Genomic DNA, 18,961 nt, shown 5'->3' with positions numbered 1-18,961 from the left:
TCAGCCTCCAGAGAGAATGGCTGCCCCCCAACAAATACCCACGGGCTGAGTCAGGGCCAGTCAGCAAGCAGGGCCGCCGGCGCGCCGCCCAGCCCGGACACGGCAGGCCTCAGATGGCTCGCCCGAAGGCCTCTGCGCAGCACGAAGAGCCTCGGGCCTGCCGTCCCCTGCCAACAGCGTGCACTTGGCACCTGGCATGGGGACAGAGGGTCCCGTGCAGTCCCCACCCTGGGAAGAAGCACGGTGTCTGGGAGAGGCAAGGACAGGGCTCCAAGGCTCACCTCCTGGCTCCAAAGACGTTATCGGAGGGAAGGAAGTCGCTGTTTACCAAGATCAGAGCCAGGAGCCTTTGTTTACAGAGCTGTTTGCCGGACAATGGGAGCGGAGTGGCCTTCTGAATCCACAGACAGGGGTCAGCATAGCTTCTGGCATTAAGATGTTATATCCAAATATAGGGATAATTTAAAAAGGGGAGGCCCCCCCAAACCTATAACCTCAGTCTGTCTAATCGTGAGGAAAACATCGGACAAATTCCAATAGGGGGCATCCTACAAAACACCCAACCAGCACTCCTCAAAACTCTCCCGGTCGTCGAAAACAAGCAGAGCCTCACGGACAAAGAACAAACTTATGGTTACCAACGAGGATAGTGGGGGGAGTGGGATTAACATCTACACACTACTATATATAAACCAGGCAAACAACAAGGACCTACCATACATCACAGAGAACTATACGCAGTATCTTGCAATAATTTATAATGGAAAAGAATCTGAAAAAGAATATATATGTATATTTGTATATATATATATAACTGAATCACTTTGCTGTACACTTGAAACTAACACAACATTGTAAATAAAGTATATTTCAATTAAAAAAAAAAAAAGAACCATGGAGAATCTGAGAAACTGTCCCAGCCAAGAGTAACTTAAAGGAACATGACAGCTAGAGGTAATGTGGTATCCTGGGTGGGATCCTCAAACAGAAAAAGGACATTAGGTAAAAACTACGGAAATTTGCACAAAATATGAACTTTAGTTAATAATAATATATCAATATTGGTGCATTAATTACAACAAATGTACCATACTAATGTAAGATGTTAATAACATGGAAATTGGGCACAGGATGTATGGGAACTCTCTGTACTATCACCTCAATTTTTCTATAAATCTGGAACAGTTCTAAAATATAAAGTCTATTTGAGAAAAGCTGGAGGGAAGGAAAACAGAAACTCATATCCAAATGAAGTCTTCTTAACACTATTTATTTGATGATACTGAGAAATTATCAAAGATGTTTAGGTGTGAGTCAAATGCAATCTCAGACAGAATTCCAGTAACAGATCAAAGCTGACTCACGCCCCCTTGCTACCCCTGCCCACATGAATCCTAATGCACCCACCAGAACCAGGTTTGGAATGACCATCCTACCCTAACCCTGAGTAACTCATACAGGGCCCCAGACTGTCCCTCCTTCTTGACCCCCACTGTCCTCCCGCCCAAGTCACAGGTTCCGGCGCTGGCGCATCACTTCTTGCCTCCGGCCCATCTGTTCATCGTATGTCCCGGCCACTGGGCTTCAGGACCTCCCCACGAACCATCTGCCCCTGCACACCCGCAGCCCTGCTCCAGGACGCTTCTTCACTACCTCCAGCTACAGCCTCACCTCTCTCCCGCCCCGCCCACCAAGGGGGAGGAGCCTCACTCCCTGTCCCCACTTCCTCACCTCCCAGACTCTTCTCTAAAGCCCTGTCACCCGGGAGCTTCCCTGGTGGCGCAGTGGTTGAGAGTCCGCCTGCCGATGCAGGGGACGCGGGTTCGTGCCCCGGTCCGGCAAGATCCCACATGCCACGGAGCGGCTGGGCCCGTGAGCCATGGCCGCTGAGCCTGCGCGTCCCGAGCCTGTGCTCCGCAACGGGAGAGGCCACAGCGGTGAGAGGCCCGCGTACCGCAAAAAAAGAAAATAATAATAATAATAATAAAGCCCTGTCATCCGGCTTCTCGATCCACCACCCCCTAACGCGGCTCTCACCAAGGGCTCCGATGACTGCACCGCTGCTAAGCCTAGGGATGCTTTCCAGACCTCGTGGGACCTGACCACACCCATCTTGATGCTCCCTCTTCTGTCCTGAGACCCCACTCTCTCTCGGGTTCTCCTCCAGCCTTTCTGATGCAACACCTTTACTCAAGGCTCTTGTTCCAACTGACCCTTAAATGCTGCCCTTCCTCAAAATCTCAGCCTCTGCTGCTTCAAACCAGGCCCTGAGAGAAAGAATGGGGTCTGGACTATCTTTATGCTCCCAGGCTGGCACCTTGTAGGCATCTGATTTTTTTTCTTTTACTTTACTGAACTCTATTTTTTGAACATCCTAACCACCTATGGGAGGACCATTAGACATGTATGAAATATGATTAGCTTATGTTCCTAATAGCCTCTGTTTCCAAGATTCCATAAATGAAATGTTCAGCAATTCTAAACTTCTAATATCCTTTAATGTAGGCATCTAGTGTGAAAAACAACTAGCATTTATTGAGAGCCTGTGCAAATTGCTTTACACACATTATTTTCCAAGTCTTATTCCTAAGGACACTAATAGTATGTGTAACAAAGGAAAAGGATTCAGTGGTCTAACAAGTATAGGAAATCCTGAGTTAAACAAAGCTCAGTAGAGTTCTTTCCTGCAGAACTATATGTTGTAAATCTCCAAAAAGAGAACATTTTATGCACCATTCCAAAACTAAATGACTGAGACCAGTGATGTGCTGATAAATAGTTGACAACTGGCTTTTGAGGGGAAAAGATCCTGTTTGTAGCATTTACCAATTTCCTTGGTATAAACACTTTCACCATGTCTGTTGCAAGCTACCAACTCGATGCCACTGAAGGCAGAGTTGGGAACAGATGTGCATTAACACAGCCTTATCCAATATTTCCATCATTTAATACGATCAACATAAAAACTCAAGAACAGGGGTGGGATACGGAGGGTGGGAGGGAGACACAAGAGGGAGGAGATATGGGGATATATGTATATGTATAGCTGATTCAGTTCGATATAAAGCAGAAACTAACACATCACTGTAAAGCAATTGTACTCCAATAAAGATGTAAAAAATAAAAAAGTTTTTTAAAAAACTCAAGAAAACATAGTAAAATGTAGTAAAATTACAGTATTAGGAAGCAATAGATTTATAGTACGTTACCTTTGTTTGTTTTTGCGGTACGCGGGCCTCTCACTTGTTGTGGCCTCTCCCGTTGCGGAGCACAGGCTCCGGGCGCACAGGCTCAGCGGCCATGGCTTACGGGCCCAGCCGCTCCGCAGCATGTGGAATCTTCCCAGACCAGGGCACGAACCCGCGTCCCCTGCATCGGCAGGCGGACTCTCAACCACTGCGCCACCAGGGAAGCCCCTACCTCTGTTTTTAATATGATTCATTTAATTGTAAGTTTATATAATTGATTTTTTTTAATAATGCCATGCCCCGGCACACTCACACGGGCACACACTCACATGCACACAGCCACCACTGCTATTTCCAGTTCACGGCGCCTCTCCTTTCCTAGATTAAATCAAGCGTGAACCGCAAGAACACCAAGTACCAGCTCAAAGGAGAGTCTGCCGGCAAGGTCTTCCAGGTTGATGAGAGCACAGGGGACGTGTATGCCTTTGAGAGGCTGGACAGGGAGAAGATCTCTGAGTACCACCTCATCGCCCTCGTGGTGGACAAGAACACTGAGAAGAACCTGGAGTCTCCTTCCAGCTTCACCATCAAAGTTCACGATATCAATGACAACTGGCCTGTGTTCACGCACCGGGTGTTCAATGCCTCCGTGCCCGAGATGTCAGGGATAGGTACGCACCCGGTCTGTCTGTCTCCCTCTCCCCTCGCTCATCCCTGGCATGGAGGCCCCTCTCCCATCGGCAGCTTCACTGCCTGGGGCAGGATTCAGTGAGTTCCGGGCCGCTATGGGGATGCCCATGTTGCCACTTTATATGACTCGAAAGGAACTCTGGTCCCTAAAGACTAAGCTCTGACCTGGCCCCAGACGGAGTCCTGACCGTCACACACACACACACACACACACACACACACACGTCTTGTTACTCTTTGGAGCCAACGCCACCCACTGCTCTGACTCTCAGGGCTGGCATGCCAAGAGCGTAGCCTTTGCACATGAAGGAGGCCAACTCTTCCACCAAGACAAGGAGTCCCCTTTGGGGTCCATACAGGAGTGGAGGGGGGCGGGACAGGGACACACCTCATCCCAAGGTGTGTCAGCAGCCTGGACCCCAGGCCTCCAGAGGAGACTATTCCTTCCTCAATTCTACCCCCAGCCTCCAGGGGGTGCCAGAAAAGGGCTCCCTTCCCCAGCCCTTAGTCCAGGCTCTCTCGCCAGGTCTCGGGACCAGACCTTCCTGTCAAGTATGGGGAGCCTGGAGCTCAAGGGGAAAGAGATGTGAACCCAGCCCTTTGGGGGCCCTTCCTATTCTCTTGTTCTCATGCTTCCAGAAGGAAGAAGCAGCCCTTACTGCTTCTCCCCATGACCTCAGCCACTCCCCTCTTCCCTCATTTCCCCCATAAATAAAAACCACCTGTTCTCTTTGCCCTTCATGCTTGAGGGAGCGGGGCCTCCACCACTGCCAGCACTTTGCCCCCAGGCAGGCTCCTCAGAAAACAAAGCAGCCTTTTCTCCCTCAGGACCCGGGGGAGGGGGGTTCAGGGAACAGCCTGAGCCCCATCGGCCCTCATCCGGGAATGGGGTGAGGGGCTGGCCATCGCAAAGCAGCAACCCTGGGTTCTCTCCCCACAGGGACCTCGGTCATCCAGCTGACAGCAATGGATGCAGATGACCCCACCGTGGCAGACCACGCCTCTGTCGTGTACCAGCTCCTGAAGGGAGAAGAACATTTCAGCATCCGTGGTTCCGGTCTGTGTGACTAACCCCCCCGGGGGCGGCACTGGCTTGGAGGGGGCGGAGGTGCAGGCACCGAGGGAAGCCCAGTCTGCCAGGTGTCACTGACCACTGACCTACACCACCCTTTGGAGGCAGTCGGTACCCTCCGTCAAGACAAGGTGGCTGGTGAGGGCAGAAGGAGGCAGACAGGTGCCCGAGACGTGAACTCAAGTCCAGGGGACAGAGTCAGGACCCAAGCACTGACAAGAGAGGTGGCAGAGAATGCCGGTTAGCAGCTCCAGCTATGGAATCAAATGGATCTGGTTTCAGAACCCATTTCTGCTCCTCACTGCTTCTAAAGACCTTGGGCAAGTCAACTGACCTCTGTGAGAGCTAGGGCCCTAATCTCAAAACTGGGGAAGCTTATATTCACCTTGTACGGTAGGTGTGAAGTCTGAATTAGGTAACGTCTAATGAGCACGTGGCCCATCGTCATTATCCACTCCACGTGACCCAAAAAACTGTAAGGACTGAGTCTTGGGAGCAGGTGGTCATGCCTGAGGCAAGCCATCTTTCAGAGTGACGGCAAACACACAGCACAACCTACGCGGCCCCAAGGCAGCCATCGCTAACCCAGCACAGCACTCTTCCCACTCTGAGCCTAGATGTGGCCTCAGGTTCTTGCTCAACCCAGTGCTCCAGGTGGCTGGGACCAATACTGGACCAAAGCGTTTGGCCTAGCAGTGCAGGGCATGGAGGTGGAAGGTGGTTCACCCCTGGCCCTCAGTCCTGGCTGCACAGTGAAATCACCTGGGGAGCTCTGAAGCCAGGTGCCCTATGGGTAGCGGCCAGGCATCACTATTTTTTAAAAGCTCCCCAAGTAACACGGCTCCTGATGTGACACTTTTTGCAGGACTAATTGTCACAGCGAACAAAAACCTGGACCGAGAGAAGCAGGCCAAGTATGAGATCGTGGTGGAAGCACGAGATGCCCAGGGCCTCCGGGGGGAATCGGGCACGGCCACCGTGCTGATCTCTCTGCAGGACGTCAACGACAACTTCCCCATCTTCACACAGTGTGAGCCCCTCCCCTAGGGCCCCGGGCAGGGCGAGGGTTGGGATACTCCAGGCTCGGTGACCCGGGAGCTCTCAGAGAGGATCCTGGCAACTGTCTACCTCTCTCTCCAACCCAGGGCGGGCCTACGTCAGGGGCGTCTTTCCGGTGTTCCCCATCTATGAACACGTTCCCAAGGCTGTCCAACTACCCCTGCCACGGAGCCCTCACAGGCCAGCAGGGAGTCACACTCCCTGCTGTGTGCCACCGTGTGCCCAGAGTCCCACTACCAGACAGGACCACTTTCACCCAGATCCCATGAGCTCAGGAAAACCCAGACCCCAGCTAGAAAATCCCCATGAGCTGGGGAACAGGGGTTCGGCAAAGCGCCAGAGCCAGAGCCAGGGCTGGGCTCTGACCCATCCACAGACCGATTCTCCCCTTCTGACACGCCCTGGGTGGGCTGGGGAGGAAGTCAGCTGACTCTTCACTTGCGACTCCAATGCTGACGGCTCACGCAGAGGCTCAGCCACCCCAAGGACAGGCGGGTTTTCCTGAAGTGGCCTCCGTGTGCACGGCACAAGCCCCCTGAAGGCAGAGATTCTCTCAGTTGTCAATGAACAGGTCCCCCAGCAAGGTGCCTGACACACAGCAGATGCTTAATAACTACCTGTCAGGTGGATGGAAGGACAGAGCACAACCTCTCTGCCTTGGGACACAAAGTTCCAGAGGAATTAATACTACTACTACTATTTTATTGTGCCCGTTTCCTGTAACAAAATGTATTGGGCTAGTATGGGGACGATCGCCTCATCTATCTCATTAACCCAGTGCCCTTTGGGGCGCCTCTTTGCATCAGCCAGGTACATATTTTCTGTGCCCGAAGACATCCGTGTGGGCAGCCCCCTGGGCTCTCTGTTTGTGGAGGACCCAGACGAGCCCCAGAACCGGAAGACAAAGTACAGCATCGTGCAGGGCGAGTACAGGGACACCTTCACCATCGAGCCTGACCCCAGCCGCAACGAGGGCATCATCAAGCCCATGAAGGTTCGCAGACCCGTGGCAGTGACATCAGATGCGGGGTTGGGGGCTCCTGGCTTCCTCAGGACTCAGCCAGGGGTTGCTCCCGGATCAGAGGCCACCAAAGGCACACGTTCTGGGTCAGTCTGGAGCTGGCCGTGTGCTCGTGGACACTGTGACCCTGGCGCTGGGAAGGGGAGCCAGGACAGAAGGGTCAGTGCCTTAGGCTGGGCTACCCCGGAAGCAGACCTTGAGGCAAGGATTTGGGTGTAAATAGTTTACTTGGGGAGTGATCTCAGGAAGCCCCCGGAGCAGTGAGATGTGAAAAGGAGGAAAGCTAATACAGGCTCCTCAATGAGCAGGTGAACACCATGGGCGAGTGGGGTGCAGTCCCGCTGGGGACATCTGGGGGACAGTGTGGAACATGCCTCAGAGTCGCAGCCGCTGTGGGCTGATTGAGGGCTCCTGGGGGCCCACTCCCCAGCACTTCCTTCCTCTTTTTTTTTTTTAAGATTTATTTATTTATTTAATTTATTTTTGGCCACATCAGGTCTTAGTTGCAGCATGCAGACTCTTCATTGTGGCCCGCGGGCTTCTCTCTAGTTGTGGTGTGTGGGTTTTCTCTTCTCTAGTTGTGGCGTGCAGGCTCCAGGGCGCGTGGGCTCTGTAGCTGTGGCGCGAGGGTTCCTAAGTGCGTGGGCTCTGTAGTTTGCGGCACACAGTCTCTCTAGTTGAAGAGCGGGAGGTCAGTAGTTGTGGCACGTGGGCTTAGTTGCCCCGTGGCATGTGGGAGCTTAGTTCCCTGACCGGGGATCGAACCTGCGTCCCCTGCATTGGAAGGCAGATTCGTAACCACTGGACCAGCAGGGAAGTCCCCTCCCTGGCACTTTCTGATCTGCCCTGGGCTCGGGCCAGGAAAGCCCTGGAAGAGTACAAGTGCTTGCAGTGAAAGCCATCAGCATGTAAGGAAATAGTGAATGCCGTGGGGAGGGGGTGGCCACTGGCCGTGGCTGCTGCTGAGAAAGCAGTTGGACTGGCTGAATCTAGAAGAGGAGGGAAGGTCTGCCAGGGGCACAAACTGCTTCAGAACGGCCATGCAGAGGACTGGGAGGCCAAGGCCAGTGATGACCTGCCTCAAAGGGGACACTCCAGAACCCCTCTGCCTGAGCCAGGCCATTCCTCCAGCAGACCTCTCCCGAGTCCTTCTCTGGTCCAGCCCTGTGCTGGGGACTAGGTATACCCAGGGGAGTCAGACGGCCTCCACGGTACCAAAGCTCTCAGCCAGTAGGGAGGACAGACACACAGACATAAAGGGTACCCAGGCAGGGAGCAATTACCTGTGTTGGGAGGGGCAGGAATGGGTTCTGAGAGGGCATCTGATTACCTGCAGATTGGCTTCCTGAGGGGTGGATAGGAGTACGCCAAGCGGGCAAGGGCAGGAGAAGAGACTTGAGCAAAGGCACAAGAAAAGGAATGTCTTTAAGGAGCTGGGGGTAGAACCACTAGTCTGTGGTCCCCTTGACAGCAAGACTGTGGCTGACCCACTGGTTGTCCTCAATACCTGGAACTGAGCCACGGTCAGGATACACGGGAGAGAGCTGAAGACAGCCAGGCCACAGGCCCCTCATCTGTAAAAAGGGGTCATCCCAGCATGACCTCGCAGGGTTGCTGTGAAAATCACAACCCTGTGCTTGGCTCAGAGCAAGTGCTCACCATAGTTTTCCCTTCGCAGCCCCTGGACTATGAACGCATCCGGCAATACAGCTTCACCATCGAGGCCACGGACCCCACCATCGACCTCCGCTACCTGAGCAGCACCTCCACCAAGAACATCGCCCGTGTCATCATCAACGTCACAGATGTGGACGAGCCCCCCACCTTCCAGCAGCCCTTTTACCACTTCCAACTGCGGGAGAACCAGAAGAAACCTCTGATCGGCTCAGTGCTGGCCGTGGACCCCGATGCCGCTAAGCGGAGCATCAGGTAAGGCGGGTGGAAGGCGTGACGATGGTGGTGATCACGACACCACCCAGGCACTGAGCCTCTTAGGCCTGCTGGACTGAGCCCAGGACTCAGAGGGGGAAACTGGCTTCTCCCGGAAGGTACATGGGACATGCACAGAGGCACGACAAGACTTAGCCCAAGTTCTTCCACTAACCCATGTGGCCAGGTGGAATCTTGCTCTGCCCAGGCCAGCATGGTCCTGGCCATCAGAGCTTCCCGTTGTCTGCTCTACCTTGAAGGGGAGGTACGGGCTCCCACAGGTCCCGTCTGGGGAGATGTGACAGTCAAGAGAGCAGCCAACTTGACATCCATGAAACCCCTTCGCTAAACACGATTTATTACATTTGTCTTCCCAAAACCACAAAAGGAAACAGTGTTTATTTCACACAATCAAACAACACAAGGATCTATAAAGAAAACATCATAACCCTGATTTCCAGACAACTCACGTTCATGGTGTGCTGTGGTCCTATCATGCCTTTCTTCGTGACCCCACAAACATCTACATACATTTATGGTGGATTTGTCCTTTGTTTGTTTGGGGGATTTGATTGTTTTAAAATGGTTTTGGATCACACTATACCCATTTCATCACTACTTGTTCTTCTATCTGAACTAGACTCCTCTCCTCTACCCTCTGTGACAAAAGATGTAGTTCCAAGCTCCTGTACATCCCTGAATCTATTTCTGAATCCTATGTTCTGTGGCAAAGCCATTCTGTTTTACTGTAGCAGCTTGATACTAAAACTTGGTATGTATACGGCAAGTCCCTCCCTCGAGTGTTTTTTCACTTTATATAGCTTTAATGCATTCTCAAACATTCATTCTTCCATGTGAACCATAACATTCTTCCGTTTTTAAAAAAGCATCAGAATTCTAATGAGAATTGTGTTTATATATCAATTTGGGGGGAGTTAATGTTTCTCTGTTATCAGGTCTTCCTGTTAAAGACAAATGTCTACCTCCATTCTGATCACATCTCATAAGTTTTAGGACAACTGTCCTCATGGCCATTCTATTCTAAATGGTCTATAATGATAATTTTTACTTCTCTATTGATCCAATGGTTTATTTAAGAGACTTTTTTTTCATTTACAATTGGTAGGGCATTTTTTGGCTTTGCTTTAACTTGTTCTGTGATGTAATTGTCTTTGTGTGTCTTTCTGTCCATTTTTTTTCTGGAATATCTAAGCTTTTGCTTTATGTATTTTAATTTTTCTATTCAGTTAACAAAGGTTTATAACTATTTTACCTTCATTATGACTTGTCACTTTCATCCTTATGACATTTTGTCCTCAATTCCATGTTGTCTGATGTAAAGTTTGTCCTGTTTTCATGTTACTCATGTTTGCCTGAAATAAATTTTCCAACCTTTACTTTTAATCTTTTCTAGGTCATGGGCAGTAAGTTGTCTCTTGAAACTGGAATGTAATTGGCTTTGCTTTTTTTTTTTTCCCATCTTTACTGGAGTATAATTGCTTTACAATGTTGTGTTAGTTTCTGCTGTACAACAAAGTGAATCAGCTATATGTATACATATATCCTTATATCCCCTCCCTCTTGAGCCTCCCTCCCACCCCGCCTATCCCACCCCTCTAGGTCATCACAAAGCACCGAGCTGATCTCCCTGTGCTATGCAGCAGCTTCCCACTAGCCATCCGTTTTACATTTGGTAGTGTATATATGTCCATGCTACTCTCTCTTCATCCCAGCTTCCCCTTCCCCTCCGTGTCCTCATGGCTTTGCTTTTTAATCTAAACTGAGATGCTTTGTGTTTAACCTATTTACATTTTTCATTGTAAATGATATGTTTGATCTTGCTTCTTTTATCTTGTTTTACATTTGCTATTTCTCAAACTTAATTACTTTTTTCTCTTCCTCCATCTTTGTTGTAGAGTCTATTTTTTCATGTTATTTTCTCGTAGATATTTGGATGGAGTACATGCATTTTTACTTCTACCAGTGAGATTTACTTCTATCTGTAAAATTTTAAATGTTTTCCTGGACCAATATTTTCTAGTTAAAAATCTCTGTCTCTCTGTCTGTCTCTGTCTCTGTCTCTGTCTCTGTCTCTCTCTCTCTCTCTCACACACACACACACACACACACACACACACACACCACTGCCTTCCTATATATGATAAAGATATCAATAGTTTAATTTTAATTCCTCCCAAACCAGATTTTTTTTTTTACTTTATTTTGAGACACTTGTTAGATGAAGTCAGTTTTCAAAAAAATTTTTTCAGGACCCATCTTGTGGATGATACACTTCCTGAATCCTTGCATATTTACAAATCAAAAATATTATCAATGTGTCCTAGCATTTAACTTTGTGAGAATGTCTGGGGTGAGTCTGATTTCTCTTTCTTTATAACGACGTATCTTTTCTGTCTGGACTCTTTTTGGTTTCTTTATATAGCTCTGAAATTCAAAAGTGTCATCAGGATATAGCTAAATATTGATCTCTTTTTAAAATTACGCCTGATATCAATGACTCTTCTATAAACTTGGGCCTTGCTTCAGATCAGGAAGTTTTCTTCTATTATATCTTTTGTTATTTCTTCTGTTCTCTTTGTTCTGGAATTTTCCTCAGTATTAGAGAAATATATATTTGGAACGTTATATATTTCCAACTCTCTTTTCTTCTCTTCATGCCTTTTTCCTTAAGAACTTTTCCAATTTTTACTTCACAAATTTAATTTCCTTTCAATCACTTCGTACCTCTTGCAGCCCCTTTTTTTATTTCTTCCTGGCTCTTGCCCAACTATCTTTTCATTAATCACAAAATCCGATCCAAGCTGTGGTACAGTTGATTACAGTGCCACCTGCCTCAACTGTGAAAGTGCTGTTGATGGAGTCTCAGGTACCACCCTCAGCCCAGTGATGGCAACACTGCCAACCTCAAAGGGATTATCTCACTACTCTGACTCCCTCTGGGTGGTCAAGTGCAATGAGCAGTGAGAGGAAGATGGGGGATGGATGCAAGGGACAGATCCTGAAGGGTCTCATCTGTCCTGCTGGGGAGTTTGGACTCAGCAAAGAACAACGGAAAACCTTGAAACTCTCTCCCGTGGGCAGATACTCCATCCGCAGGACAAGTGACAAGGGCCAGTTCTTCGGAATAACCAAGCAGGGGAATATTTACAATGAGAAGGAGCTGGACAGAGAAGTCTACCCCTGGTGTAACCTGACAGTGGAGGCCAAAGAGGTGGATTCTAGTGGTGAGTGGCCCCATTTGCCAGGGGACCTGGGCTCCTCTCCTTTTCAAATCGTCAACATCTATCATTTAGGGTCTCCAGAGGTCCTATAAGCACCTGCTGATGCACCACTTGGTTGGGATGCTATAGCGCCTCCATCCCCAAGTGTGGATGGACCAGCTGCATCCACGTCATCTGAGACTTTGTTAGACGAGCAAAACATCAGGCCCCAACCCCAGACTGCATCAGAATCTCACGCACACTACAGTTTAAGAAGCACTGTTCCAAAACAGGCTGCCAGATGTCCCTGTGATGAGAATCACCTGAGGCACCTCTAAACCACAGAGCTTCTCAGATGCCTCCCTGGAGGTTTTGGTCCAGTGCGTCAGAAATGGGGCCAAGGAGTGTGCACTGAACGAGCGCCGTGTGATTCTTATTATAGTGGTCATTTGGAAAAGGCTGCTTTGGAGGGTGTTTATGGGCCAGTCAGTGGGCTGAATTCAAAATCTGAAGCAGTTTCCAACTCCAAGACTGTGAGATTCTCCAGAACTTACCCTTAGTCTCTATGAGAAAATCACAACTGTCCTCTGGGAGAAGGATCAATATTCCCACCTCACACAGAGGCCACAAGGGCCCAGAAAGGGGGTGACTTGGCCAGGGCCCCACCGGTGCTACCCTGAAGGGCCCCTGCTTCCTGCTGGCAGCACGTGCCCCACCTGGCAGCCAGGTCAGCTTCAATGGACTCCTGTGTACTGTCCAGATCAGTCTTTGCCCCTTTCTTCCCCATCTAATCTCATTCATACAATTTTTAAATCTTATAGTAATAGTTTGCTGCCCATTTTAAAATACGGAAAATACAAAAAAGGAGAAGAAAATTATACCCTCATATTCCCACCGTACACAGATAATTACTGTTAGCACTGTAGTGTATTTCCTCTGGTCTTTTTACGATATGTATTTTTATACAAGTGAGATCATAATACCTGTATAAATATCATATCCTGCATTTTTACTTAACCTTATTCCAGAATCATTTTCTCATGGTACTAAAATATCTTTTTTAAAAAGACTGTAATTTTTAAAATGTAATTTACCCGGGCATTGCAAACAGCCACATAGTCCATTCTTTTAAACTGACGTAATTTATTAATGCAATCTCACTTAGATGGTTTACCTTTTCAATTATTTCATAATTAATTTATTTAAATTAGTTTGATTGCTTAAATTGCTGAATTGATTTAATAATTACTTAATTGATTTAATTAAAACCTTTAAAAATACACTTCTGTTGTTCACCTTTTCAATTCTTACAACTAATTCTTTAGCAAATATCCTTGTGCTTGAAGCTTTACCCCCTTCCTCTTCCACTCCCTTCGACCAGAAGGCCATCCCTGGCCTCCCTTCCAGATGTCCATAACCCCCTCTTCCTGCAAAAAGAGCACCCCTCCAGGACTCCCATCCATACACATTCTAATCCCAGGGCTGGTACCTGCTGAACGCACTGTAGTGATGAGTCCTTTCCCCTGCAGGGACCCCCACGGGCAAAGAATCCATCGTGCAGGTCCACATCGAAGTTTTGGATGAGAACGACAATGCCCCAGAGTTTGCCAAGCCCTACGAGCCCAAAGTGTGTGAGAACGCTGCCCAGGGCAAGGTGAGTCTAACTCAGGTGGGAGGGTAAGGCAGCGTCCGCCTGGGGCAGGCCGAGGGGCAGCACCTCCCAGGCACGGTCAGCCGGCATTTCACTAAGTTTAATGTAACTTGTACAACAGCCTTGAGGAAAGGTGACATTATCCCCACAGGGGGTGAAACTGAGGCTCAGACAGAATGTGTAGTGAGTAGATTGGCGGGGAGGTGGTGGTAGAAAGAGTGGCTCTGTGGAGACCATTTAGGTTAGTGTTACAGGTGAGAGGCGGCCACGGTCAGGTCTAAACCCAAAGTCCCTCCCCATCACTGAAACCCCGGCCAACCCAACACCGCTAACGACCGGCCCCCATCTTCCACCCTCTAGCTGGTCGTGCAAATCTCGGCAATAGACAAGGATATAACACCACGAGATGTGAAGTTCAAGTTCTCCCTGAGCACTGAGGACAGCAACTTCACCCTCACGGATAATCACGGTGCGCCTCAAGGCAGTCAGGCTGGCTCTTGGGGGGCTCAGGGACGGGGTTGAGTCTTGAAAAGCCAGGGTCAAGGACCAAGCCAGTGAACTGGGGGCAGGCCCTCAGTGGGGCTTTCAAGTTACAGGAGGTTTTGTACAATCCCCACCACATACCTAACTGGTCTGTGCAATGGTCAGAGCCACCCTGGCACACTGCTAAGTCCACATGGCCTGCCCTTCCCCATAAGATGCTCAGGTTACTGAGGAGCACAGAACAGATATGCGGTGTAGACAGCTCGGTTCACAAACTAGCCAAAGACTCCTTCCTGCGCTCAGCACAACTGCAAATTGCTCTATGACATAGAACTTTGAGGTTGCTTCCAAAGAGGCAAAACTGGACATTTGAAACCCGAAATGCCAAGGATACAGTGTTTTAATTTGGCTACAATGACTACTTACCAGCAGGTGTCCTCGGGACAGGATCTGGTCCACCAATCACAGCCTAGAGAGCCCTGTGATGTCAGTAGCGGCCAATCAGAGTTTCTCATGAGTATGTGCTTCCGAGAGTGTCAGTGCTGAGTTGACTGAATTCCAGCCAAAAGCAGACAGGCTTCCATGGCTTCTGCACCTTCCTGAGAAAAACCCAAAAAAATCCCCCTTGGGTCTAAACAGAACAATCCTTCACCCAGAATGGGGTGGAATCCCTGCCCATCCCTAACTGGCAACACTGTGGTTGGTGAGGATTCCTGTATAGAAACAGCCATTGCCACCTCTGAGGAAGGTCAGGGAGTGGGGTCCCTGAGAGCGAGAGGCAGACCCAGGGGATCAGCCACAGACTTGTCCTTAAGGAGCCTCCTATGGGATGGGGATGGTGGCTACGATGCGCGGACAGTCAATGACAGACCATTCAACGTTCCGCTGTCTTTAGTAGTAAATAATATGGAAAAAATACGTGTCACCCCATCCCCAGTGCCCACCTCAATCCTGCCTCAGAGGAGGGCTGCTGTGGAGAAGAAAGCTTAAACACCAACCCAAAGACACCCCATATGTGACCAGGAGACTAGCTTGTTGATCTCAGATTCACTTAGAACATGAATGTCCTGCTACAATATTAAATGAGTATAGTGAGAAATCTCTAATTTTCCTCATACAGTGTCAGTGGCCATATTGTTATTATTTTCAATTATAATAGACATGGCTACTTAATAATGAAATGTAATTGGCTTCCATTTGAAATCTAAAAGATGGCCTCCTTTGCCTTTGGCTTTCTGGGTGTGCCAACCCCGCACGGCTAGGTAAACCCTGGAACAGGGAGTCCCTGGACCCTCTAACCATCATCATCTCCTAGGAGCCAACAAAGGGCAGATTATCCAGCCACTGAATCAGAAAGGAGGGAGAGGGGAGGGGGAAAAGGAAGGAGGAGTGGAGGGGGGCGGTTCTGAAAAACCAGCATGTTAAAAAATCTCCCTGGGGAATTCTGTACAAGGATTGATTGGAGCTGAGAGGGAGAGCCTATGTTTGGGCCAAAGCACATTCTCAATTCCAGCCTGACCGGGGAATCCTCAATTACATATGCAATCATTCCCTCAGTGCCCCAGGGAACTGTGCATTGTTTTTACTTTCTAATGGATTTTCAGGGATAGCAAAAACAGCCTTAGAAGTTAGCCCGATGCTAAAAGACTTTTTAAGACTTTATTTCCCCCTGATTGCTCATCAAAGCTTGAAACAATGCGTTAATTCGCTGACAGTCACCTTTTATTGAAGTAGAGTTAGGGGTCAGGCATATCATTCGCCCACAGAAACAGAAAGCAAGGGTTTTACATTCTGGCCAAGTCCTTCTTAGAGGCTAGGTCGAAGCAGCTGCCCAAAACATCCCCTCTCTGGAGGAACAGACCTGCGCTCAAATGGCTAAAACCTGAGGCAGGGGGTGCCAAGGGCAGAGACACAGCCCAGGCAGCACGTGGGCTGGTGCAGTTACCAAGGGCTTCCTGGAGGTGGCAGGCGGTGTGGATGAGAGGATGGGCACTCCAGGCAGCAGAGCCTGACTCCGAGGACTTGGTGTTTCCAGATAACACGGCCAACATCACAGTCAAGTATGGGTATTTTGACCGAGAGCGCGCCAAGGTCCACCACCTGCCCGTGCTCATCTCGGACAACGGGAGGCCAAGCCTCACAGGCACCAGCATGCTGGATGTGACCGTTTGCAAGTGCAACGAACGCGGCGAGTTCACCTTGTGTGAGGAGGTGGCCGCCCAGGTGGGCGTCAGCATCCAGGCACTGGTAGCTATCTTCCTCTGCATCCTCACCATCACAGGTCAGTGCCCAGGAGGATGGGAGGGGACATTGAGGGGGCTACACAGGAGAAGGAAGAGGCCAGGGATCCAGGCCCAGCCCTGCCTCCAGGCCCTAGTGCAGGCCTGTGCTAGGTGTAAGCTTCACCTCCTTGGGTGCCTAACTGTGGGGATGGAGGGGGGGGGGGAAGAAGGGGGGGACTCAAGTCTCCTTCCCCAGTTTAAAATACTTTATATATAACATTCACTCATTCAACTGACATATTTTGAGCACTTATTGTGTGCCAGGCACTGTTCTAGGCATTTATTTATATAAAACCTCTTCCGAGGGAATTCGCTGGCGGTCCAATGGTTAGGACTCTTCGCTCTCACTGCAAAGGGGCCGGGTTCAATCCCTGGTCAGGGAACTAAGATCCCACAAGTCGCACCTGCTTTGAAAAAAGAGGATCCAGTTCTTCTTTTGGAGAGAAACGGAAAGTTTAAAATTTCTAGTTTAGATTATCGCCAGTGGATTTCTTTCTATTTTTAGGATTTCTCCAGGCTTGACATCTCTTTTCCTCTTGTTTGGGCCTCAGAAATTTTAGGAGCATTTTAGGCCTTGCCTTACTTTGGGCTCCCCAGTTAGGAGACCCTGGGACCAGGATTGGGGTGCACATGGTTTATTTGAGAGGCACTCCCAAGAAGCCCCAGAAGGAAGAGGGGGAGTGAGACTGGAAAGGTAGGCAGCCAATCAAGGGCAAGCTGTCACACAAGCTGCCACCATGGGACACTGGAGCTTCTTCTCACTGGAGACTGGGTGGCGGCACTCACAGCCCATGTTTTTCCAACGATGCCCACCAGCTGATGGTGGGGCTCCTCCCAGAGGTGTAAGTTCTGCGTTTCACCTGGGGCAGGGGCTGGCCCTACAGAGGAAGCCCTTGGGTGGTTAGAGGTCACCCTGTGCACTACAATGACAGGACTGACCGGGGGACACAGTGAGGGACCCACATCATCTGCTCCAGGCCTTTCCTGCCAGTGGCTTCCCTGAGAGGCCCCCTGGCAGTGCCCCCACTTCTGGGGCTTCCGTGGCAAAGAGTCCAGACCCAGATTTTCCTCTCAATAAAAATTAGTAATAATGATATACTGGCATCACCACCACACACAGAATTGCACTTAACCTCATAGCCACCTTATCAAATATAAACAGAGCAGAGGAGTCATCACTTCCATTTTATAGGCAAGGAAACAGAGGCTCAGAGAGGGCATCCTGGCTTTTCTTATGTATGGAACAGTTTGTTAAGTCACTCGAGGCTAGAACGACAGAGTCTAGGAATGGTCTGAGCCTACTTCTAGGAGCTCTCTGCCCCACGTGGTCCACCCCTCCTAGGGGTTGGCAACCGTCATGCAGTCACACACCTCAGAGCTTTGAGCAGGGCCAACATCACACCGCTGCCTGATCATGGGACTCTGGGCATGTCACTCAGCTGTTCTGAGCTCGGTTTGCTCATGTAAAATGGGATATTAATACCTACTTTGAGTAAAAGAACATGAAAATGTGCCAATACCATGCCAGCATGTACACAGCAGGTGCTCAAGAGTAGCTGCTGCTACTGCAACGGGTGCCATGTCTACCAGCACCACCATGACCCATCATCATCATCATCATCATCACCATCATCACCATCACCATCATCATCACCATCATCATCATCATCACCATCATCATCTTCACCATCATCATCACCATCATCATCACCATCACCATCATCATCACCATCACCATCATCATCACCATCATCATCATCATCATCACCATCATCATCATCACCATCATCACCATCACCATCATCACCATCATCATCATCATCACCATCATCACCATCATCATCACCATCATCTTCTTCACCATCATCATCTTCACCATCATCATCATCACCGTCATCATCATCATCATCGTCATCATCATCACCGTCATCATCACCATCATCATCATCATCATCACCATCATCATCATCACCATCATCACCATCATCATCATCACCATCATCACCATCATCATCATCATCACCATCATCTTCTTCACCATCATCATCATCACCATCACCGTCATCATCATCATCATCATCATCATCACCATCATCATCATCATCACCATCATCACCATCATCATCATCACCATCATCACCATCATCATCACCATCATCATCGTCATCATCATCATCATCACGGCTCAGAATCTTTGCACTCCAAATTCCAACTCCATCCCTTTCCTCATCTCTGCCCCAACCTCTGGCCTCCTGGCCTTTGGACAAGACACAGAAGGATTTGCCACAGTGGTTAAGAGGAGGGAGGAATTGAGGATGCGGGTAGATGGGGAGGAGAGTGGCAGGAGAGAATGAACTTGAGGGAG

The 18,961-nt window shown here is 49.3% G+C and overlaps 1 protein-coding gene and 1 long non-coding RNA gene across 3 annotated transcripts in view; one reads left to right on the top strand and one right to left on the bottom strand.

Moving 5' to 3' along the window:
- The window catches only part of LOC307178589, a 606,421-nt gene that overhangs the window by 532,921 nt on the left and 54,539 nt on the right, over positions 1-18,961 (bottom strand). For both annotated transcript variants that reach the window (XR_013825234.1, XR_013825235.1), the window contains exon 3: positions 14,741-14,913. This is a non-coding gene — a long non-coding RNA (uncharacterized lncRNA). The remainder of the gene's footprint in view (positions 1-14,740; positions 14,914-18,961) is intronic.
- The window catches only part of CDH5 (cadherin 5), a 36,354-nt gene that overhangs the window by 14,959 nt on the left and 2,434 nt on the right, over positions 1-18,961 (top strand). The window contains exons 3-11 of the mRNA XM_079906859.1: positions 3,571-3,859; positions 4,819-4,935; positions 5,816-5,980; positions 6,816-7,003; positions 8,709-8,959; positions 12,062-12,204; positions 13,710-13,834; positions 14,192-14,300; positions 16,350-16,595. Of these exons, the coding sequence (XP_079762985.1) occupies positions 3,571-3,859; positions 4,819-4,935; positions 5,816-5,980; positions 6,816-7,003; positions 8,709-8,959; positions 12,062-12,204; positions 13,710-13,834; positions 14,192-14,300; positions 16,350-16,595 (1,633 nt within the window). The remainder of the gene's footprint in view (positions 1-3,570; positions 3,860-4,818; positions 4,936-5,815; positions 5,981-6,815; positions 7,004-8,708; positions 8,960-12,061; positions 12,205-13,709; positions 13,835-14,191; positions 14,301-16,349; positions 16,596-18,961) is intronic.

This window comes from Stenella coeruleoalba (genome assembly GCF_951394435.1).
Source record: "Stenella coeruleoalba genome assembly, chromosome: 20".
Lineage (NCBI taxonomy): Eukaryota > Metazoa > Chordata > Mammalia > Artiodactyla > Delphinidae > Stenella > Stenella coeruleoalba.
The sequence above is the reverse complement of the archived record's forward strand: the minus strand, read 5'-3'. Positions and strand labels throughout refer to the sequence as shown.